A 24,700-nucleotide genomic window follows, 5' to 3' on the forward strand; every position below is an offset into this window, starting at 1 on the left:
ATCTGGGGGCAATGCCACCAACGCTGGGAACCGCTGCTTTGACCACTGCGCCATACTGCCTCCCTCCTCGACCCTCTTCTGCGTTCTGTCCAACCTAGTATTCATTGGCTAACTGTTTGGCCACAAACAACTCAGTGTACTTCTCTACTCTGCGCAAGAGGAGCACCTGGCCGGCTTCCCCCTAGGACTAAGGCTCGCGGCTCAGGCTTTTAGTGTTTCAAGAGAAATCCGAGAAGGCTTTTATTGTGAAAAGAGCTTCTGCAATGTGAGCAGGCCTTCCCCCTTCCTCTGATCCCCCTCCCACAAGTCTGCCAGTCCTGGCACACTTTGAACACTCAGCAACTAAGTTGGCTGGCTGCTCAGCCAGCATTTCGTCCTATGGCTCAGAACCATCTTTTCCCTATTTGCACAGGGTCCCCCTGAACACGTCTACGAGCCACAGCAGCACCTGGAAAGTTTAGCAAGAGATTCACAGGCTGCATTTTTTGAAAATCCAACTCCCTCCTCTTTTTTCTTTCTTTCTTTTTTTTGGTTGAAAGAGGAGTAAGAGGCTCAGCCTGCAAACCAAACTCTCCCAACAAAGTGTGGCGGCTGGGAAAGCACCTTGAAGTAACTGCAAGAGAGAGCGAGAAATGAAGAGAGACCACAGATATTGACGGCTGATGCTCTGGGCTCTTGGGAAGTTCAACATATGGGGTCCTCCAGCTGAGTGATGAGAAATTAATGGGCAAACAAAAGAGGCAACCGAGCCCGGGGTCTTCTGCCGGAGGTAAAGACAGGAGGTGGGAGTCAAAGGAAGGAAACCGTCCATCTGAGCATGGTAAGAGTTTTGTTTCTAGAAGTGCAGTCCTAGGAAGTCCATGGTGTTCAGTGTTGCTTACTCCCAAATACAGTCATACCTCGGTTGAAGTACGCGTTGGTTTGAGTACTTTCAGTTTAAGTACTCCGTGGACCCATCTGTTGTTGTTTAGTCGTTTAGTCGTTTCCGACTCTTCGTGACCCCATGGACCAGAGCACGCCAGGCACTCCTGTCTTGCACTGCCTCCCGCAGTTTGGTCAAACTCATGTTCGTAGTTTCGATAACACTGTCCAACCATCTCATCCTCTGTCGTCCCCTTCTCCCTGTGCCCTCAATCTTTCCCAACATCAGGGTCTTTTCCAGGGTGTCTTCTCTTCTCATGAGGTGGCCAAAGTATTGGAGCCTCAGCTTCAGGATCTGTCCTTCCAGTGAGCACTCGGGGCTGATTTCCTTCAGAATGGATAAGTTTGATCTTCTTGCAGTCCATGGGACTCTCAAGAGTCTCCTCCAGCACCATAATTCAAAAGCATCAATTCATTGGCGATCAGCCTTCTTTATGGTCCAGCTCTCACTTCCATACATCACTACTAGGAAAACCATAGCTTTAACTATACGGACCTTTGTTGGTAAGGTGATGTCTCTGCTTTTTAAGATGTTGTCTAGGTTTGTCATCTAAATCACTTTCCATTAATTTCAATGGGAAAGTTCGCTTCAGGTTAAGTACGCTTCAGGTTAAGTACAGACTTCCGGAACCAATTGTGTACTTAAACCGAGGTACCACTCTACAGTGGTACCTCAGTTTAAGAACAGTCCTGTTTACGAATGATTTGGTTTACAAACTCTGTAGTGTCCCGCTTTGCAAACTTTACCTCGGTCTAAGAACGGAATCCGAACGGTGGAAGGGCACCGGCGGCAGGAGGCCTCATTAGGGAAAGTGCGCCCCAGTTGAATAACGTTTTCTGTTTAAGAACGGACATTTGGAAAGGATTAAGTTCGTAAACTGAGGTACCACTGAACAGGATTTAGGGCCAGCTCAAGGAATTTTGCTGCCTGAGGCAAAGGAGGAACCTGCTACCCCAGGCCATAGAGAGAATTCCACCATCCTGGCAGAGGAATCTTACTGACAATGGGATGGTATACCTGAGGCAGGGCCGTCTTAAGCGCCCCTGGCGCCGTGGTGCGACGGATCCCTCCGGCGCCCCCCCGCCCCGTTTCCCAGCGCGGTGGGCGGGCGCAGCGCGGCTGCCACAGGCGCTGCTGTGCGGCGGGTGGGCCGGCACAGCACAGTTGCCGTGGGGGCAGCTGCGCGGCGGACCGGCCGGCCAGCGCCGTGGTGCCCTGCGCCACCCAGCCTGGCCATAGGGCCGGCCCTGACCTGAGGGCAACAGGGAAATCGGGAGGAATGGAGGGCTGTTGCCATTCGCTCAGTGTCTGTCACCTGAGGCAGCCCCCCCCCGACTCTGTCCGACAGCAGGGCTGGCCCCAATAGAGCTGTAGCTTCAGTCTACAAAATGCCTTCACGCGAGAGAAATCCTTTCCACTTTTACGAGCTCAGGCAGCATTCATGGTATGCCCACTCTTGTTTTTTTCTCCCAACAACCCTGCGAGGTAGGCTAGTCTGAGAAATGGACTGTCCCAAGGCTGGTCAGTGTGCTCCAGGAGTGAGCTGGGTTTTGAACCCGCCCAAGACTTGCTCTCTGCCAACACAGGAAGCAAGACTGTGCCTTTTCCAAGATTCTGCCCATGTGCAAATATTTCCACCCTTTTTCAGTGATTTTCAGTGTCGAGTGCTGCAATGCAAGCATCGGTTAACCATCCTTCTCCCTTCCACAAAACTTCATAAAGTTGATTTACTTTTAAGGAAAGATGGAAGTCTCCTTCAGAGAGAGTATTTGTGACTATTTCCTTAAGCCAACTGACGTTCTTGGCATTACTATGTGAGCTAGTTCCAGTATAGCTTCTAGGAATCCTCGTCCAGGAAGTCAATCAGAGAGCCAATTCTTTCCCTCCACACCTACTGGCCAGGATCTCAACTTTCCAAGTAATCCTCAGCACAACACAGGGTGGCACTCGCGGCAAGGATCCCTACCGATTCCCGACTCTAGGTGTTAGCAAGACAGCGAAAAGGGAATTGTTTTAGCAGTAGAGGCTCTTGGAGGACAAGAATGCTGAGCCTGCCCCCCCTCCCCTTTTGTCTGAGAGAGCTGTAGTGGTTTCAAAAATATGTGCAAGGTTGCACATTTGAGCACAGATGCAGACATGCCGCCTGCATATTAAAGGGAGCCTGGCACTCTTGGATGGAGCTGGCCCAGAGTTGTCAATTGTGTGATGGATGGCTCTTTCTCCTTTAAAAATAATAATAATTTTTTTATTTGATTTAACAAGCGTAGAGTTACCTATAACAATACCAAATAAATATCCACATTTAGAGATTTCTCTGAATCTCTAGACTTCCCCCATCTCCTCCATGGGTCTTATTGCCAACATTTTCAACTGCATATTATTTCATAATCCGTATTTTTTATCTATTCATGTTGCCCATAGTATTTGTTACATTACAAGTGTTATTAAAATCCTGCTGATGTTTTCATCTGCTTACAGTGGTCTCTTAAATATATTATCAGATTTCCCCATTATTTCTTAAAGTTTTTGTCCCCTTGGTTCCTGAGCTTTCTGGTCAGTTTTGCCATTTCAGCATAGTCCATCAGCTCGGTTTGCCATTCCTCTTTGGTCGGGACTTTGTCTTCTTTCCATCTCTGGGCTCAAAGCATCCGTGCAGCTGTTGTTGCATATATAAAAAGTATTTTCTGCTCCTTTGGGGTGCTGGTACCTACAATTCCTAATAAAAAAGCTTCTGGTTATTTTAAACATTCCCCCCCCATTTCATTATATATCATTTCCCAGAATGCTTTTATTACCTTACACAACCACCACATATGATGAAAGGTGCCTTCTTTTTCTTTTCATTTCCAGCAGGTAGTTGTACTTGTCTTACACATTTTTGCTAACTTACTATGAGCCAAATACGAATGGTACATCCTTTTCATATAGTTTTCTTTCAGCGTGCAACATGCCGACTTTCTCCGTTGCTTAAAGAAGCAACTAACCAGTGTGGTGTAGTGGTTAAGAGTGGTAGACTCCTAATCTGGGGAACCGGGTTCGCATCTCCGCTCCTCCACATACAGCTGCTGGGTGACCTTGGGCTAGTCACACTTCTCTGAAGTCTCTCAGCCTCACTCACCTCACAGAGTGTTTGTTGTGGGGGAGGAAGGGAAAGGAGATTGTTAGCCGCTTTAAGACTCCTTCGGGTAGTGATTAAGCGGGATATCAAATCCAAACTCTTCTTCTTCTTCTTCTTCTTCTTCTTCTTCTTCTTCTTCTTCTTCTTCTTCTTCTTCTTCTTCTTCTTCTTCTTCTTCTTCTAACCTAAGTCTTTTCAGGCAAACCTGCACCACACCTATTTAGGCAGCTGGATGTGCTATTTTGGCACATCTGATCTTTGTAGTACAGTATATGTGCGCAGTCATTCATTCATTCATTCATTGTGTATTTGGGTCAGCCACCCACCCATTGGGCCACATGGCTGGCAAGACCCACTGCTGAGTGGGGTAGGACTTACCTTGCTCATTCTTGTGGCATTGTGGGTGTTACCCAGAAAGTGGGGTGCCTCTCCTTCTATCTCTATGATGTCCCCCTAACCATGAGCCATTCGTTTCCCATAGGATGGTGCTCGTCTTCACTCCTTGTTGTTCGGTCAGCGGCAGAAAAATCTTGGCTGCTCAAAATATTCTGTTACAATTACGATTGCCCACAGTCTCAAATGATAGGGCTGGTTCTGCTCATGCTTTGTGCCTGCGGCCGAAAAAACCCTGCTGATGTCATGCGGAAATGGCGGCAGCAGAGATCTCTAGTCTGCCTGTGGACTCGGGCCTTTCTCTCATGTTTCCGCAGCGGCAGCGACTCCCAATTCAGTTCACTTCAAGAAACTGGCAAACCCACAACCCACTTTTTAACCTCTTGAGTGTCCGGAAAAGTGGGCTTGTTGACTCATGGGAGCAAGCCAAGCCAGGCCAGGAACTGGGTCAGGGATGACCTTGGAGGAAACCTGCGTTTGCGTAGACTTTGGGATCGTGGCCAATGTACACAGCCACATTGGAGAGGTGACTCTCCTTTTCATGAGTGGTGATTTGGGGTATATGTGTGTTGGCTTTTTGCTGTTATTTTCTCTCGACGGCAGCAGCAATGGGGTATCAGAACAAGTGGAAATTATTTTCCTTTTTTTTTAAGGGGGGAAGTCTCCTTTAAAGATGATGATTTATTATAGTTGCTTCCCCCCCCTTTCATTTTTGTGCAAAAAGTAAACTCCAAGCGACTTGCAGGGATCCCCACTCTTAATTCCACTCCTTTCATCTGGCGTATCTCGGAATCTAAAGAATGCACATTATGCATTCCTTGGGGGAAAGAAAATGGAGACCATATCTGCTGACTTGCATGCCTTCGAGGGAACACGATGCTGTCCCCTGTGAGGAACAAACTAGCACACTGCAAATCTTGAAGAAACTGAATATCTGTGTTTTGCGGTTTTGTATGCGGTGTGAAAATAAGAGGTTTCTCTTAAATATGTAAAGCATTTTTTTTCCTTCAGAAAAACAAATGACAAAGTACGACTTTGCAAAATCTTAGGAGGCACACGACAGCTTTTGAAGCCGTTTGGAGTCAGAGCTGGTAATCCCATTAAGAAAGAAAAATATAAAACAAGACTGTGGTTCCTTCCGTGCGGGATCTTCGGCCTAGAATTGTTCCGACTTCATTCAGCCTCTGCTGATGGAGAATCCAGACAAGATGATTGCCAGCTCATTGCATTCTGACTTCTTTCTCAAGGCCTAATTCATGGCAACGCCCCCCAAAAGAAAAGCAACTACAGTGTCAGTCTGGGTGCAAATAACTGTGGACTGTTTTCTGGGCTACCGTGCTTTTAAAGAACAGCTTCCTTCTCTGGAAGGAATGGTTGCCTCTGCTTCTCCCACCCTCTCTCCCACCCCACATTTGCTTTTCTCTTTCCTTAGCTAAGTAGCGTAATTGTGCCAACATTTGACAAGGGACAACTTGGAGCCAGTGGCATAGTGTGGGTTGCCAATGTCCGGGGCCATGGAAGTGGGGAAAGGGATGGAAGGACCTATACACATTCAACTGCCTAGTGGCAGTTCTTCTTCTCCTCCGTGCTGAATTCCTAGAATCTCACCAAAGTCTTTTTTGTATCTTCTCACAAAGGCACAAGCTTTCATTGGTTCTACACACCTCTGTTTTTTACTTTTATAAGCAAAGGAAATTCCTTCAGGGAATTCCCATCTGACGGGCACCAGATCTCTGAGGCACCGGGTAAGGTCTTTCCCATCGCCTCCCACCTCAGGATCAGCAACAGATTAGAAGCAGTCCTCATTTAAAGGCAAATTTACACTTTCTGAATCAATACACAAAGCAAAACTTGGCCACTCTTCAAAAATCACACTTCCCCAAGTTTTGCAATGCTGTTTTCCAGACAAGCAATGTGTATATAGCACTTGGGAAGACAGGCAAACTAATGCCAGTGTACTGGAAGAAGCAAAGATCACCAGTGTCGAAGCAATGATTCTTCAACTTCAACTTCGTTGGACTGGTCATGTTGTGCGGATGCCTGATGATCGTCTTCCAAAGCAACTACTCCGAACTTAAAAATGGAAAGCGTAACGCTGGTGGTCAACAAAAGAGGTTTAAAGACTCTCTCAAGGCAAATCTTAAAAAATGTAGTATAAACACCGACAACTGTGAAACACTGGTCTGCAAGTGCTCCAGTTGAAGAATAGCCTTTTCCAAAGGTGTCGTGGGCTTTGAAGATGCTCAAACTCAGGACAAAAGGGAGAAATGTGCTAAGAGGAAGGCACGCTTGGCAAACCCTCACCGTGGTCAACTCCTACCTGGAAACCAATGTCCCCACTGTGGAAGGACGTGTGGATCCAGAATTGGCCTCCACAGTCACTTATGGACTCACTGTTAAGACCATGTTCATGGAAGACAATTTTACTCGGCTACAAGTGATCGCCAAAGAAGAAGAATATAGTATGGTAAAATGGGCTTCAGGATGCATAAATTAGTGAAAACAGCATGCAACCCCCCCACCCCCCCCACAAAAACCACTTTCTGTCCAAATTGCATGCAAACATGTATATGAGGGGAGATTTGTGCTGAAGTGCTGGTGAATTTTCACGAAGTCTTAAAAAGAACACCCTGCAAATTGATGTGGAAATGTGTGGAACTGGACCTAAGTCTGGGGAAACCAGCAACTGAGAGAAACTGATATTGATGGATTTGCCCATCTCCTGCTTCAACCGGATCCTTTTAAGTGGAGATGCCAGGAACTGAAACTGCAAGCAACACATGCAGCGCTATGCTCCCTTTCCAAGGGATGTTCCAAACTTCCGGGGTGTGTGTGTGTGTTGTTGTCCCACCTCTCTTGTATTCACGCCAGCAATCAAAACCATATGTATGGGTTTGGCACAGGGCTGAATTTCACCCATAAAATAAAAACATCTCTCTCCTTTGTCAGTGTGGAGTTGATGCAGGCAGGCGTTTTAGAGGGGAAATGTTTAGCATGTGCTTGCAGAACAAGACAGTTGTGGGTTGTTTTCCCCCCCCCCACAATCTCCACACCATCTTCTTCACAACCGCTAAGCCGCTTTAGCCTTTTGATATTGGGTGCCAGAATCAACACAAGGCATTTACTTCTAAGATATAATCTTTCATTTGTGAAAGGGGAGAAAGAACAGCGGATTGCATTTTGTTGAGGGTGGTCGGCCTAGAGAAGAAGGGATTCAAGCCAAAACTCACCAAAGCCAGAGGATACAAACCAGAAAGCAGTATTTTTGTGCTTGGAAACTGCAAACTGTTTTCTTTCTTTTTATTTTCTTTTTTAAAAAAATATTTTTATTAAAGATTTTCTTGGTTTACAAAATTACATGCCTTGTCCTTTTTTTCTGGTTGCACAGTACAGTCGTACCTTGGAAGTTGAATGGAATCTGTTCTGAAAGTTCGTTCGACTTCTAAAACGTTTGGAAACCAAAGCCCGGCTTCCGATTGGCTGCAGGAAGCTCCTGCAGCAAGCCCCGTCAGGCATTCAGCTTCCAAAAATAGTCCACAAACTGGAACAGTCACTTCTGGGTTTGCAGCATTTGGGAGCCAAAATGTTCGAGAACTAAGCTGTTTGAAAACCAAGGTACGACTGTATTTCTTACAAATCAGTTACATTTGTTGTGAGACCTTGGTGTTGAGTACAGTATAAGGTTGGGGAGCTGGAGTCTGTAGCATAAAGCAGCAGGCTGGAAACATTTGCTCCTAGTAGATCTGCTAAAGCAGGGGTCAGCAGCAACCTTTTCCAGCCGTGGGCCATGTGGTGGGCTGGACTATATTTTGAAGGAAAAAAAAGAACAAATTCCTATGCCCCACAAATAACCCAGAGCTGCATTTTAAATAAAAGCACACATTCTATGCTGATTCCCGGACCGTCCGTGGGCCGGATTGAGAAGGCGATTGGGCCGCATCCGGCCCACGGGCCTTAGGTTGACTACGCCTGTGCTAAAGCATAGTTGTTCCAGCAATTTGGGGTGACCATGTGCCTTACTTTACAGAGGACAGACTTCTGTTTGAAGGCATCCTCTGTTGGAAGGGATGTCTGCTCTGAGATTGAAAAACCCACCTCATGAGAAGAGAAGACTCCCTGGAAAAGACCCTGATGTTGGGAAAGATGGAGGGCACAAGGAGAAGGGGACGACAGAGTGAAGGGAGAGATTTGCCAATAATGTTATTGAGCTAGATCTGATCCTATAGTTTGCATTGCCTGCATTGTATAATTCTGAGTGTATGGCTTAGCCCCCTCCCCCCCCCATATTCCGTGGATGCTCTCAGTGCCTCTGTACCAAAGTAGGCCGAAGTGTAATGAAAACATTCGACAGCTAGCTACCAAGGCCGGATGACTGTCTAGTCTGATGCTAGCAGTCTGACGCACAGAGCAGGCAAGATAGATAGGAACTCAAGCCCCCACTCAAGGCTGCTTGAGGATGCTACCGGGGTAAGCATGAGTCAGCATGTGTTTATGAGAAGAACCGGACACAGGAAGATCCTTATATGTATTTGTAACTTATGACCCCCTTGTGTGCGCACATTTACAGAGGAGGGGGAAAGGAGCCCAAGAAGTGTATAAGAATCTTTGCAAATTTGTGTTTCTTTACTCTTGTCGTGAAATATGGATCACCAAGAGTCTCTCTAATTAGAGATTAAAGTCTTCCTCTGGATTCAACCCTCGGTGTCGTTATTGGCTGTCCCTGTCCCTGCCTGGGCGCAACTTAAGGATCCTTATGAGCTAATAAGGCTACAAGAGGATGAGATGGTTGGACAGTGTTCTCGAAGCTACGAATAGGAGTTTGACCAAACTGCGGGAGGCAGTGGAAGACAGGAGTGCCTGGCGTGCTAAGAGTCAGACACGACTAAACGACTAAACAACAACAACAACAAAAGATAAAAGATTAGAAAAAAAACTGTAAGAAGGGAGACCAGAAGCCTTGATGTTGCCCACCAATAGTCAACACCTGGACAGTAACCTACTCTGCATAAATAAGTAAGTCTGCACCCTCTTTTAAAATTTATTTAAAGTGATGCATTTCCCCCCCCCCCCCCGGCAAAGCATTAAGTGGCCACCCTACAGTAAATTTCTTTGCTGTACTTTTCTGCATTTGCAGCCTATATGAAAACACACACACACACACACACAAGGAATAATATATTTATTTATTTATTTATTTATTTTATTCCATCGTCATGGCATTTAACCAGGACAGGGAGCGATCTTGTCAATCACTGTCTTTGGAAGGGGGAGAGAGAGAGAGAGAGAGAGGTGCTGGAATACATCAAGAAGAGGATGTTCGCTGCCTCTGAAGAGATCGGAGCAGGAGCCGACAAGGAAATTAATAGCAGATTTCTGGCATCTCCTCGCAATTTATGTTGGTTCTGTTTTTCGCGATGCGAGACCAAGCTTGCAGCAAAGGTCCTGGAGAGAATGTATTATAATAATAAGGAAGGGACTTTGAGGAGCAAGAGGTACAGATGGAGAAAAGGCCTCATTTGGAGTTTGTTCAGGTACCATAGCGTTGCTGGATTCAGAGTCCCCCAATGTGGACACTTTGCTTTAATTTTATTCAGGTTTGATGCAGAGACTTCTGTCATGTCCCTTTGCTCAGCTATTATATTGCTTAGGGGTTATTTTCGGGGCAGGAAATTCTATCCAGTCTTTCAGCCAGGAGGCTGGGGAGCCCACAAGAAGCTTTGCGATGCGCAAGAACGAGGCTGGGAGTTTGCTCGCTTGCGAAGGCTCAGTTCCTGGAGCCTAGCCGTGCTGGTGTCTGCTTAAAGGTGTTATAGGAAAATCTTTGGGCTCACTTGGATTTCCAAACAAAGACACCAGACAAGAATATCGGAGCAAAACAGCAGCCTGTAGGCCTGATCTTTATTCAAAAGACTATTGCAACAGGACTTCCACCCACCAGATGGAAGAAGCAGGAAGAATCCCTGAACAAAAGGATGCTCTTACTTTTATAAGTTTTCCCTTGTACCTACAACACCCTTAGTGAAGCATCATGGATACATCATAGATATGTCACAAACAGGGAGGGGTTTTTTCCTGGCAGAAACCGGCTAATCAGGTTTGCCCCATCTATCCCTTGCCCTCTACCTCACACCCATTGAAATGTAGGTGGGTTCCCATGAGGCAGCAAGAACCTATATTGAACTACCTAACTCGGAAACAGGGGCAAAGCAGCTGCTTTTATACATTCCTGAAGGCCTGGGTCACTCCCACTCCCAACGTGATTCGCTGTCTAAACTTCCAAGCTGCGAATCACAACTCAGAGTCTAAGGGCCAATGGCAGAGGCCCAAATCCTGAAATGCTCTGTGATTGGACATCATGTATCGAATCAGAACACAGGAGCTCAGAATCCTTAGTCTAGTCCAGACTCAAGCTCAGGCAAACACAGAGCACTGAATACATAACAACACCCATCAAGTGATACAATGGAAATACATTGTAGAGGTTTTGTAGAGAAGGCTGATCTTTCAGCAGATTTGTGAAGGCTCAAACAAATGAATATTAAAAAGGGAATATTAAAAAGGGAAAGTATGGATACAGGTATATACAGTATATGAATAAAGAACATAATTGTGCAATATAAGAAGGGCTGGAAAGCACTATGGGGTGGGTGGTGGTGGTGATTGTAGGGGTAGAAATTATTGGGGAGGAACAAATTGTTTTTTGTTCTTTCTTTTGGGTATTTGATTCTTTTCATGTATATTAATTAATATGTATTTATTATTTATTATTCATTGATTTTTTATTTTTTTATTTTTGTATCTTTGTAATTATGAAATTCAAATTAAAAAATTAAATTAAAGAAAAGAAAGGAAAGTACTAAGTACATTTTCTCCAATAAGTAAAACACTTTCCATAAATTCAACCAAAGCTAATGTGAGATTAAACAATGCTCGTCATTATTTTTTTAAAAAAGTGATACAATGGAAATATTTACAAATTCCTGGTTTCCCCTGTCAGGTAATCAAACTTCTTTGTCCTGACCGAGAGCACAAGCCATTCTTGGATGGTCTCAGATGTGCTCATTAGCATGATAAACTACTCTGGAAACACAAGCTGGTATGAATTACAGGTCCCCTCCAAGTGTCCCTCTTTTCCATGGACCATCCCAGAATTACAGAAGCTGTGCCGGTTTCTGATTTGATCCTGGAATGTCCCTGTTTCCTCCCCTCCCCTTGTGGAGAACAATTAAAAGTGGTGCAAAAACTGAAAATACAATTCCTGAAATACAATTCCTGCCCCAAACGGAGGAACTGGTGAAGTCGGAGTCCAAAGCCCTTCCTATTATTTTGAAGGGAAAAGTCACCAATCCGCTTTAAATTCTTTAGTCGCAATGCTTCGGCAGCCAGCTATTTCTTAGGAAATGCATGTATTCCTTTACTGTAAATGGAGCCTCACGCTGTCTACTGAGAAGCAAGTCCCACTGTATTCAATGGACCATACTCCCAGGTAACTGGGTAAAGATTGTGCAGGCTTACACTGCGATCCTAAGCAGTTTTACTCAGAACTAAGTCCCACTGAGTTCAATAGAATTTACTCTCTGGTATGTTCCTGATCCTTCTCAGTGTTACCATTATTATTATTATTATTAACACGGGTGTCGCTGTGGTCTGAACCACTGAGCCTCTTGGGCTTGCTGATCAGAAGGTCAGCGGTTTGAATCCCTGCGATGGGGTACGCTCCCGTTGCTCTGTCCCAGCTCCTGCCAACTAGCAGTTCGAAAGCACACCAGTGCAAGTAGATAAGTAGGTACCGCTGCGGCGGGAAGGTAAATGGCGTTTCCATGCGCTCTGGTTTCCATCACAGTGCAACCCCATAGTCGCCTTTGACTGGACTTAACCGTCCAGGGGTCCTTTACCTTTTTACCTATTATTATTATTATTATTATTATTATTATTATTATTATTATTATTTTCATCAGAGAAAAGTTGGAGGATACATCGCTACACTTGTACAGAAATATGAAGCGGGAATCATTCTCCTTAGATTCCTGCTTCCATCTATTCACCTAAGTAATCACAATGTTACAAGATAACACAGTCAGGGTTCAGTGGTTTAGAACACAGCGCCACCTGTGTCCTTATGCTCAGTATATATATGACATCACAAGATGCTATGCTACAGCATTAACCCTTTGCATAGTATTTTAGATGCACCTACCCCGCAAGAAGATAGGGGGCAGCAGAAGGGGAGGGGGAAAGCATGGTAAAAAAAAGTCGACAAGAATAAGAGAAAAGATGAAATTGTGTTATGACTGTATATGTTAAAAATGTTGAAACTTAATAAAAGATAGCTGGAAAAAAGATAGTAAGTTACATTCACCACTCTGCCCACTTTTGCCTTTGTGACAAATCCTTCTTTTTCTTTCTTTTTCTAAAATTTTATTTATACTTTTCAGATATATACATTTCATTGTCTTTACAGTCATTTTGACATTTTAAAACTTGACTTCCTTCCCCCTCTTTCTGCGGTTCCTTAAATTTATTTTTAATATCTTCTGCATATCCAAATAAACTTAACTTATTTTTTTATCTTCTTTAAATATATACTCTTATGTAGCTGCAGGTTATTACAGTAATTCTGCCAGTGTTTTTATCTGCTTACAATTTGTCCATAAATATTTAATAAACCATTTCCATTCTTTTATAAAAAGCTTGTTCTCTTGATTTCTGATTCTTCTGGTAAGTTTCACCATTTTTGCATATTCCATAAGCTTTTGTATCCAGTCTTCCTTTGCTGGGACTTCTTCTTTTCAATTTTGGGCAAGTAACATTCTTGCTGCTGTAGTTGCATGCATGAATAAATTTCTATACAATTTAGGTAGTTCTATACCTATAATTCCCAAGAGAAAAACTTCTGGGTTTTTTTAACAAACATTATTTTAAACATCCTTTTCATTTCATTATATATCATTTCCCAGGAACCTTACTACAAGACCAACACATATGATAAAAAGACCCTTCTTTCTCATTACATTTCCAGCACTTATTTGATTTAGTTTTATACATTTTTGCCAATTTACTCAATGTTAGATACCATTGATATATCATTTTCATATACAGTCATATCTTGGAAGTTGAACAGAATCTGTTCCGGAAGTCCGTTTGACTTCCAAAACCTTCAGAAACCAAAGTGCGGCTTCTGATTGGCTACAGGAAGCTCCTGCAGCCAATCAGAAGCTGAGGAAGCTGCATCGGGCATTCCAAAGAACATTCACAAACCGGAACACTCACTTCCGGGTTTGCTGCGTTCGGAAGCCAAAACGTCTGAGTACCAAGGCATTCAGGATCTGAGGCATGACTGTAATTTTATCTTAGACCGTACCATGCTGTAAATTTTATATCTCTCTTCCGCAATCGTTCCCATGCTTCCATGTCTATATTACAAAAAATCCCTCTTTTTCTTATTCAAATTCCACAGGCCCAGAGAACATGGTATCGAATGAGGCTAAAGAAATCTCCTGTGACTGGTTTCTGCTTCTTGCTCGCCTTGTCTGTGGTGGCTCTTACTAGTTTCTCGTCGACATCCCTGAACAGCTACAAGAAGTCCGATTTTCGATACCTGCCTGGGAATGAGCCTCGAGGGAAAGCTGCCCGTCCCAAGCGTTTGTGGGCACCCTCCACTGCCCCCATTGCCTGGCAGGCTTGGCGTCAAAGCCGCTGGGAATGGCCCAGCCATCAGGGAAGACAAACTCTGCCAAACCCCAGCTCAGCCCGCAAGCAGAAGAGCCAGGCTGGGCGAAATCTTAGGGGTTTAAAATCAAAGGGGCAGGTTAAGAAACACAACATCGCAGCAAAAATCTCCGAATGCAGCAGAGAACTCCGGCTCCAAGCCTATCCCTCTATGACTGACCATAAAAATGTGAGACAGTTTGATGTCCCTTTTGCCAGCAAAGATCTGAGCTCCTCTCTTGGCGCTAAGAAAGTGGTGGGTCGGAAACCGCAGAGGGAGTTGGCTCCGTCCTCTCATCCTTTCCGAGATGCAGAGTTTGGAGCGCCTTTATATCTCAAGAGTGCATCCACAGGCCAGCGAACTTCTTCACAGGAACAATGTAACTCAGATGCGCAGGCAGCTGGAGCCGAACATCAACGCTCAGGTATAATCAAAGCCATCACCTCAGGCAGAAAGTCGTTCCGCAGCACGACAGGCATTGGGGGACCGATGGAAAACTCTCAGAACCCAGAACCATCTCCGTTTTGGGCCAGAGACACGGAGGAGCTGCAGAAATCACAGTGGTGCAAGGAGCCCCAACCCAACGGCTTTTCTGGAAGACGAGAGAGCAGTCTGAGGTTGGGCGAGAATGCCCTACCGTGGTTTACCCTGGACGATGTGGAGAAGATGAAACTCCTTGCCAATGGCACAGTTGTGAGCAAACATCGAATCCCTGCCCACGGGCAAATACTCCAGGTCGTCCTTTCGCCCAGCCAAGATGGCATTCCCCATGATGCCAAAAGACTCTGTTCCAATGGGCTGTGTGGGGTAATCAAAAGGCCCACCGACCTCTATGAGGTTCTGGCTTTCCACTTGGACAGAGTCTTGGGGCTACACCGGAGCCTGCCTGCAGTGGCCAGGAAGTTCAGCAGTCCCCTGTTACCTTACAAATACACCGACGGTGCCGCCAGACCCATCGTATGGTGGGCCCCTGACATACAACATCTGAATGATCCCGGGAACGACCAGAACTCTTTTGCTCTAGGGTGGAAGCAGTACCAGGAGCTGCTGAGGCAACGGTGTGGCATGGAAGATTCCAGAACATCTCTTGGGAAGGGACAATGTTTGACCGTCCTGCATTCGGAATGGGCCAAACTGGCCCTCTTTGACTTTCTCTTGCAGGTAAACCTTGTGGTGGAGCAAACTTCCTTCTTTCCTTCCTTCCTTCCTTTTCCTGAACAGTGCAGCTGCCAACAGGGCCAGTGCGTCCATTTAGGCCAACTAGGCAGTTGCCTAGGGCGTGAAATGGAGGGGGCGCTGGCCAGCCTGCCCCGCAAAAACCCCGCGCCACCGCCGCCCTCCCACAGCGCGCGCTCGCACTCCTCCCGCCTATGGAGGGGACGTTGTGAGCTCCTCAGCGGCTGCAGCGAGTGAGCGGTGGCGGCGGCAGCGCCCGTAGCTGAAGCCTTCAGCTATGGGCACTGCTGCTGCTGCCTCTGCTGCCTCCGCCACTCGCTCGCTGCAGCCACTGAGGAGCTCACAGCGTCCCCTCCATAGGCGGGAGGAGCGCGAGCCAAAAGGAGAGCTCAGCGCCCTCCCGCCTATGGAGGGGACGCTGTGAGCTCCTCAGTGGCTGTAGCGAGCGAACGGCGGCAGCGCCCGTAGCTCGCTCGCTGCACTTTTGGCTTGCGCTCCTCCCGCCTATGGAGGGGACGCAGGGGGCGTCAGCGGCGTTGTGCGTGCGTCATGACGCATGTGCCCGGGGGGGCGCCAGAAGGTGATTTTGCCTAGGGCGCATAAGCCCTAGCACCGGCCCTGGCTGCCAAGTCATGATAAGAGGCCGAATTGTGCTCCTTATGAGTACAGCCATAAATTCATTCACATGTTTTGAAAACTCCGTTTTAGAGTTCATTTTAAGCCTTGGAATATCACATGTCAATTCTCTACGAGAACACTTCTTGATGCTTCCATACAAACGCTCCAAATCACTTAAAATTTGCGCTGCATGGTCTTTAGAATCAATTTGCGACAAATGAACATCTTTAAGTCCGCCAAAATTGCTTTGGCTTGGCTTGGCTGTTTTGCTCACAAATTTATTGACAGCTGCACAAATTATGATAGCTAGGAAGTGGAAGGGACAAGCAGAATATAAAATGGTAGAATGGTATAAAGAGGTGTGGAATATAGCTATTAATGATAAATTAACACGTGACATTAAGATAAGATGGGGAATAAGATGAGAAGATATGGAGGGTGTTTGTAGAATTTGTACTGTTAAAACGGACAGGGGTCAAACCATCACAAGAGGTGTTTAAATTTTGGGAAGTTGGATAGTTACAATGGAGTGGTCTTGGTGGTGGGTTGCACATTTTTATTCTTATTTATTTATGATTATTACTTCGTAAAAAAAAATGAAAGAAGAATCAATGGCCTGGCTTAGTATAAGGCACCTTCTGCTGTTCCTATGCCATGCTGGGCCGAGATTTTGATTTAAGTGCACTGACCTGTAGAGATTTGCTCATGCAGAGAACCAAGCCACATTCTCTTGATGGCTTGTGTTCCTAATAACTCTTTGCAGAGCCGTTTAGAAATCCCACCAAGATGAGAGAGCTTTTCCATTATTAAATGTGAGCACAAGACTTTCCCATAATCTTATTATTTGCCGCTCTCTTAATATATGGCTCCTTCACATGTTTTCCCAAAGACCAGCTGCGCTCGTTGGAAATCCATCCTAAACTGCACAGAGAGAGACTATTACTGTTGGTTGTGGTTTTGAATTTTTTTTTTAACACCTTGAGTCGCTGATATAATTCCAATTGCTCTGTGAACAGCTCTCCACAGGAATAAGGGTTCCTTGCCAAGAAAAATCTCCTGGAGAGAGAGAGAGAGAGAGAGAGAGAGAGAGAGAGAGAGAGAGAGAGAGAGAGAGAGAGAGAGAGAGAGAGAGAGAGAGAGAGAGAGAGTGCTGTGGGTGATTTTTTTAAAAAAACGACAACAAAGCAGATGCTATTTTCAGGACTTGATTTGAAATACCTGGCAGTTCTCACAGCCCCAGTTTCCATATGAGATTGTGCTACAGGTAGCACAGGTGCACACACGCTTCGACAAACCTATCCTCCAAAAACTGCAGCACAAAAAACACCAATAGACTTATTTTTCATTTGCGCCCCCAAATTATCCCTTTCTGCTTTTCTCTGTAGCTTTGTGGCTGGGGAAAGGGGTGCGAGGTTTCGAGCTGAAAAGCAGACAGAAGGGAAAGAGCAGGGCTGCCTTAAGGGTATCCAGCAGTGTGGTGGAAAATTCCTCCGACACCCCCCCCCCGCTTGCTATGCACCGTTGGAACGGCAGCTAGCAAGCCTGCTGTTGCGAGGGGCGTGGCGGGAACAGCGCACGGCGGAGAATACAGTCAACCGCCCCCTGCAAGTGCGGAGGAGAGGCAGTGGCAGAGCTAGGCTGCTTCAGCAGCAGCGCCTCGCTCACCGCCTTGAACATGAGGAATGCGCGGGGCTGCTGGGGCTCCCCAGCAGATGGGGAGGCGCCCTGGCGCACCACGCCACTAAGCCAAATGGAAAGGACGGCCCTGGGAAAGTGTTAAGTATCTCCCCATGACTTCCAACCAGCAGCAGCATAACACTAGGAATGCTTTTAAATGCAACTTCTATGTTGACATCTAGTTTGGACCCCAAACCCCATTGAACCTGTCAAGTTTTGTTGAAGTAAACAGGGATAGCCAGGCTATCTGGGCAGTTAATATGCAGCAATTGGGGTTTGGCATCATTGCAAAATTTCTTTGCTTCTTCCAGGTACAAACTTTTTTTTTTTTTTTTTGCTCGGTGTGTGTATTTTAATACTTATTTTGGCAGGTACTAAGGGTTGTAGAGATAAAGAGTTGCGTGAAGTGTGGAATGCAAGGGAGAACAAGGTTTTATTCTTTGAAGAAGAAGAAAAACCTTACAGAGGCATTGCAAAAGAGATTGGCCACAAGCATAGATTTACACTCGTGGTTTTTAATGTTAAGGAATGGTTTTGATAACATACAGGTGAAACTCGGAAAATTAGAATATCACCGAAAAGTGCATTTATTTCAGTAACGCAACTTAAAAGGTGAAACCAATATATGAGATAGATGCATGACATGCAAAGCAAGATATGTCAAGCCTTTATTTGTTGTAATTATTTGTCGTTAGGCGGGTCAATTATAAATGTAATGTAATTGATTAATTAATGAAATGTAATAGCAATGTTTATTTTTGTATTATTGAAACTATTTGTTTTATTACTGTGCATTTGCAAAAAAATAAAATAAAAATAAAAATAAAAAGTTGCTTTACTGAAATAAATGCACTTTTTGACAATATTCTAATTTTCCGAGTTTCACCTGTATATGGACACATGACATCCTATTTTTAATGTTCACAATGTGTTATTAAAATATGACACTAGAGGACGCTGCTGAGCAACCAGCAACAGGGAGACAGCGTTTAGACAGGGGGGAAGCTAAGGTAAAAAATGCATAAGGAATTGGGAATATGTTTGAAAGTACTTTCTCCCAAAAAACCCAGAGTCCTTTATGTTGGGGATAATTCAGGCTGAAATTCCCAGGTGTCAGCTTCCTATGTTCCCGATAGAGCCATAAAATACACATTACCTTCGCCTGCTCCCCGCCCTGTCCAAACTTAAGAACAATATACTGTACAGATCCATGGAGGGATGGATGCAAGAGCGTTAATTTCAATGCCACCAACTGTGTAATGGTGGCTCTCGGATAATTTTTGGAAGGTGTCAGTATTTCCCTTGGCAACCCCAGAATGCGAGAAATCTGAACCATCATTAAACGGCTGCCAACTCTCACACTTTCAGATGTTCCGCTAACGTGCCATCTGCTGAAATGGCGAGACTTATCGGTACAGTGAAAAAGAGAACAAACGGTGCTTTCTCATGTTACGAAATCGCCCCAGAAACCAACGCCTCATTTAAACTGCACAGGTTGGAGCATGCGGTTCAAACCATGCTCGAGGCGACTTGCAACATGAAGCAAATGCAGAACTGCCCCATCGCAACAGGACTCACAAACAATAAATGAAGCATTTTTTATTAAAAAAATACGCAACCAAACGGAACCGTTTCTGCACGAGTCGCAGCAAAATCTGAAATAAAGATGGAGAAAACCGAGAGCAACGACAGCAACAACCCTCACCGAAGGGTGCCAACTTGAGTAAAATATTGGGGGGTGGTAGGAAAGCCCAGCCCAGCCCAGCCCAATCGCAAGATGTGGTACCCACCCACTCTTTGAATGGCAATGCCCATCAACTTGTGTGGGGGGGGAGCCCCCTGAAATACTTTATTGGGGGCCAAAGGGACCTCAGCCCCTAGGAGTTGGCTCCTGACCCCCACTTCACGTAACCCACAAAACAACCCCCCCACCCCCAAGAGTCTTTTCATCAGCTTCCGTTTTTGTAGTTGGAGTCAGTCAGAGACTCCAGATGAGGTCTTCCAGCACTCACAGCCAAGATGGTCTGGCCTATTCAGCAGCCTCCAACCTTACCAGACAATTGCTTTTTCAGAATGGGTGGTGGCCGAGCCCCCTCAATTCCTACTGGTATTTCTAAGCTGGGCAACGCTTCTTCCTTGCCATCAAGGTTTGAACTCAGCTGGGTTGCAAGGGGGGGGGTGGAGTTGCTTAGTAACCCTGACTTGAATTCAGCGGGGTGGGGAGGAAGAACCGGGAGCTCGCTCCAATGCACTCCTGAGTTTTCCTTGGCATCGGAAGCTTGGCATTTGATGCCTTTTTCTGTTGCTTTGCAGGGTGACTGAAATACGTGGCCCATTTCACAAAGCACAGGCTTCAGTGTGTCCTCCCTGCACTTACTTTTAGCCAACATCTCCCATCATATATGACACCAGGCCTGGGAAAGGTGGATGCGCTATGCTCTAAACAGCCTGGTAGGCCAACCTCTCACGGTCTGGCGTGCCCTCAAGAGGTGCCCGTCGCCAGGGTCGTAGCGTGGGTTGCCGGCTCCAGGCAAGTGTTGCGCTTCCCTGGTGGACTGGGCAATGTCCAGTCCTTTCGTCGGCCAGCATCTAATCAAGGGAGTCTCTCCTTGCAAACTAGCCCCAACCTGGGAGCAGAGATAAGGCGGAGAAAAGCAAAGCCAGGAGGGCTGCTGTGTCGCCTTGGCCCCCTGTCCTTGCAGCAAGGAGCTCTGGGCAACGCATGTGGCTCCAGCAATGCTTTCTCGCTTTCTTCTTCTTCCTCCCTCCCTCCTCGGTGGGCGGCAGAAGCGCCCTCCCTCTCGGCCAGCCCAAGGTCGGGTTGTGCGTGGGCATCCCTTCTCAGGCCACGAGGAGGAGGTGCCCCCGTCCCAGCCCCAAAGGCCCGTCCCATTCGCTGCTTGCCTCCCTGTGGCTCCGACCTCAATTGGGAGGCAGTACTGAGAAGGCCCTCTGCCTGGTTCCCATCGACATTCTTGTTTAATAGATGGGGCTGAAAGTGTGATTAACTGGGCAGTTACGATTGATGGGGAATTTGGCTGCAGAGCATAGGTTACTCTGCAGTCCACTAGACCACACAGTCTCCAAGGACAAACAACCTAGAGATTGTCTGCCAGCCACCAGCAAATATTTGTCTTCCGTACAAGGAAAGGTCTCTGTCCGACATTACAGATACAGAATTCTAACGCCTCTGAACCCTCCGCATCTCCCGCAGGTCCACGACCGCCTGGATCGATATTGCTGTGGCTTTCAGCCAGATCCTTCTGAGCCCTGTGTTCAGGAAATGCTCCACGAGAAGTGCCAAAACCCTGCCGAGCTGGTCTTGGTTCATATCTTGGTATGCCACTTCACTGTGAATTGAGTTTGTTTCTCTTCTAACACGTTTTTAATATATAAAAATATTTTTATTCATATTTAGCTCTGACAGTTAACGTCACAAATAAATCATGATCATATACACATAGGATTCTCTGAATCCCTGGACTTCCCTCCACCCCTCCATGGTTTCCAGTGTTATTCTTTTCCAACTGCATCATATAATGTTCTCCATATTTTCTTAACACTCAATTCTCAACATAGTTCTCGTTACATTGCAAGTGTTTTTTTTAAATCCTGCCAATGTTTTTAATTGTTTACAGTGTTCTTTTAAAATATATATAAAAATAAAAAAAAAGTCCAGTAGCACCTTAGAGGCCAACTAAGTTTGTTCTTGGTATAAGCTTTTGTGTGCATGCACACTTCTTCAGATAAGAAAGCTTATACCTAGAACAAACTTCATTGGTCTCTAAGGTGCTATATATATATTGACTGTGTCAGACCAACACGGTTACCTACCTGAATCTAGTGTTCTTTTAAGTAACTTATACATTTTCACCATTCTTTATTAAATTTATTATCCTCTTGATCTCTGATCTTCCTGGCCATTTTTGCCATTTTGCCATAGTCCATCATCTTCACCAGCTATTCTTCTCTTGTAGGTATTTTATCTTCCTTCCATCTTTGGGGCAATAACATCCTCACAGCTGTTGTAGTGTACATAAACAGTCTTTTCTGTTCCTTTGGTGTTTTTGGACCTAGAATTCCTAATAGAAAAGCTTCTGGTTTTTCCACAAAAGTTATTTTAAACATTTTTTTCCAATTACAGGTAGGTAGCCGTGTTGGTCTGAGTCAAAGCAAAAAATAAAAAAAAATCCTTCAGTAGCACCTTAAAGACCAACTAAGTTTTTATTTTGGTATTCTGAGGAAGTGTGCATGCACATGAAAGCTCATACCAAAATAAAAGCTTAGTTGGTCTTTAAGGTGCTACTGAAGGAATTTTTTATATTTTTTTCCCAACTCATTGTAAATCATTTCCCAATATGCTTTTGTCATCTTCAACGTCCACCACATGTGGTAGAGTGTGCCTTCCTTCTCTTTACACTTCCAACATATATTTGTAGCAGTTCTATACATTTTTGCTAGTCTAGTAGGAGCCAGTTACCAATGTTACATCATTTTCATATAATTTTCTTTCAATGTGCAGCATGCTGTGAATTTTAAATCCTCCCTCCATAATTTCTCCCATGATGAAAGTTGTATATTATGTCCACAATCCTTTGCCCTTTTTAACACTACTGAGTTTCTGTTCTAACACTTGGTGATTTGTGGACTAGCCTGGCGATGCATTATTGCTTCTTACTAAAACTTCTCCCCTGGCCCTAAATGTCAAAGTAAACATTTTGGATTAAAGAAAATAGGAATGAAAGAAGATGAAGTACGAAGTCTCTTGGGGGAAGCGGGAGACTTCTGCGGCTACGGACCACTTTGCATTTAGTAATGTAAGCATAATTGCTTTGTGGAGGATATTACTGCACACATAAAAATGGCCATAAAGCACCGAGCTGTAGGGCAAACATGCCAACATTTCCCAAAATGTTCTGTAACAGACTGTTCACATTCATGCACCCGTGTCCTCAGTTGATTCTTCTTTTCCAGATCCGGAGGAGCAAGCCTTCACACTTAGTATTTATTGACAACGCAGGCAGACTGCACCACCCAGACACAAAACTGAACTTCAGGCTGCTGCAAGGCATAGACGGGTAAGATGGGCATTGGCAAATATTACCTGTGGGCTGTATAAGCTCAATAACACTTCCTCCCCACGGTACCCAAAATATTGATGATACAACTAGGACAGCCTGTTCCTTTTGAGGAGGAGATGGTTTAGCAAATATCCTTTCCTATCTAATAAATAATAATAATCTGAAGGTCAGAAATGAGAAACAAGTTGCTTTAATGTTTATAGATGCAGAAAAGGTATTTGATAATATTTCATGGGCCTTTATGAAGAAAATGATAGAAATGATGAATTTTGGAGAGGTTTTTGGTAAAGTTATTGAGGCAATTTATTCAGCACAACAAGCTATGCTGATTGTGAACAATGGGATCACGGAAAAATGTAAAATAATGAAGGGGACAAGGCAAGGGTGTCTCCTGTCATCATTATTATTTATATTAGTATTAGAGACCCTGGCAAAAAAAGATACAAGCAGATGATACAATAAAAGGAATAATGGTAGGAAATAAAGCATATAAATTAAAAGCTTTTGCAGATGACCTTGTGATTATGGTAGAAGATCCTAAGAACAGTTTACCAAAAGTGTTGGAGAGGATCCAGGAATTTGGACAGATAGCAGGTATCAAATTAAATAAAAATAAAACTAAGTTCTTGGTGGAAAATATGACAAAACAACATAAAAAGGATCTACAACAAGTTTCCGACTTGTGTCTATATAAAAAAGTTAAATACTTGGGGGTATGGCTAACAGCTAAGAATATTAACGTATTTAAAGATAATTATATAAATATCTAGAAATAAAAAAAAAGAAATTTAGAGATTTGGATGAAATTAATCCTTCGATAAATATTGGGCGGAAAATAAATAGATCCCAGGGAGCAGATTGGATTGCTTCGTATGCTGCCTTCATGCACATATGGGATTCTGTCTATAAAAAACACAACTTTCAATTTTTTTTGGTCAGGTTTCCTGAGACAGCTGTGACTGTGCTCAAGTCAGGATGCTTGCAAAACCTGCTTTTGCAATCTCTGTATCTCGATGAGGAATTCTGGGGAAACCAGGGGGGACGTGAAGGAATGAAGCATTGGCTCCAAACCATCGACAGGAGAGGACAGATTCTGCTTCGGTATATTCAGGAGCACAACTTAACCGTCACAAAAGAACCCTCGCTTTAGTCTTTCTTGACAAGGGTGACACGCTCACCTGCAACAAAAAGGAGTCTTCGAGCTTTGTCTGTGAAAATACCTCTGTGCCCAGATCTGCCAGCAGACACACAGGCCTTTGACTGGCTATGTAACTTCTGTCATATGTGAATTCTGAAAATAAAGCTACGGTAAATTTTTTTTTATAAAAAATGTGTGACAAAATGGGTCTGTTGTATTTAGATTTGAGGAATCATCCCACATCACCTTTTCTGTTTTATAGTGTATGGTTCTTGCACATACAGTCATACCTCGGGTTACGGCCGCTTCAGGTTGCGTTTTTTCATGTTAAGAATGTGGCAAACCCGGAAGTGTCTACTTCCGGGTTTCACCACGTGCGCATGCGCAGAAGCACTCTAGTTACGGACTTTTCGGGGTGTGAATGGCACCCCGAAACGGATTGAGTCCGTAACCAGAGGTACCACTGTACCACTGCTAAATTGTTTGTGGAAAGGCCAATCTCTGGACCCGATGCCAACCCAGTTGTGCCTTCTGACATGCAATGAGATGAAGATGAATATTGCCATCCCTATGAGATCCACCTAGTAGGGTCAGTGGGTATCACACGAGCATCAGAAGACGCATTTGCACCTTGCTAGATGGGTGTGAAACAGACAGAATTACAGGCAATGTGGCACATTTCATAGAATCATAGAATTGTAGAGTTGGAAGGGACCCAAGGGTCATCTAGTCCAACCCCCTCCAATGCAGGAATCTGGGCTAAAGCATCCATGGCAGATGGTCATCCAACCTCTGTTTAAAAACCTCCAAAGAGAGGGAGTCCACCACCTCTCGTGGGAGATTGTTCCACTGCCGATCAGCTCTTCCT

At 44.9% G+C, this 24,700-nt stretch overlaps 1 protein-coding gene across 1 annotated transcript; it reads left to right on the forward strand.

Annotated features, from left to right (window-relative positions):
• The first annotated feature begins 340 nt into the window (after positions 1 to 340).
• On the forward strand, positions 341 to 24,036 carry GASK1A (golgi associated kinase 1A). The gene is made up of 5 exons (XM_035129483.3): positions 341 to 820; positions 13,891 to 15,303; positions 20,828 to 20,950; positions 22,588 to 22,691; positions 23,634 to 24,036. The coding sequence occupies exons 1-5, from the start codon at positions 818 to 820 to the stop codon at positions 23,842 to 23,844; spliced, it is 1,854 nt and encodes a 617-aa protein (XP_034985374.1). The 5' UTR covers positions 341 to 817; the 3' UTR covers positions 23,845 to 24,036.
• Positions 24,037 to 24,700: the final 664 nt, after the last annotated feature.

The sequence above is a fragment of the Zootoca vivipara genome, chromosome 11, assembly GCF_965207765.1.
Source record: "Zootoca vivipara chromosome 11, rZooViv2.hap1.1, whole genome shotgun sequence".
In the NCBI taxonomy this organism is placed as follows: domain Eukaryota; kingdom Metazoa; phylum Chordata; class Lepidosauria; order Squamata; family Lacertidae; genus Zootoca; species Zootoca vivipara.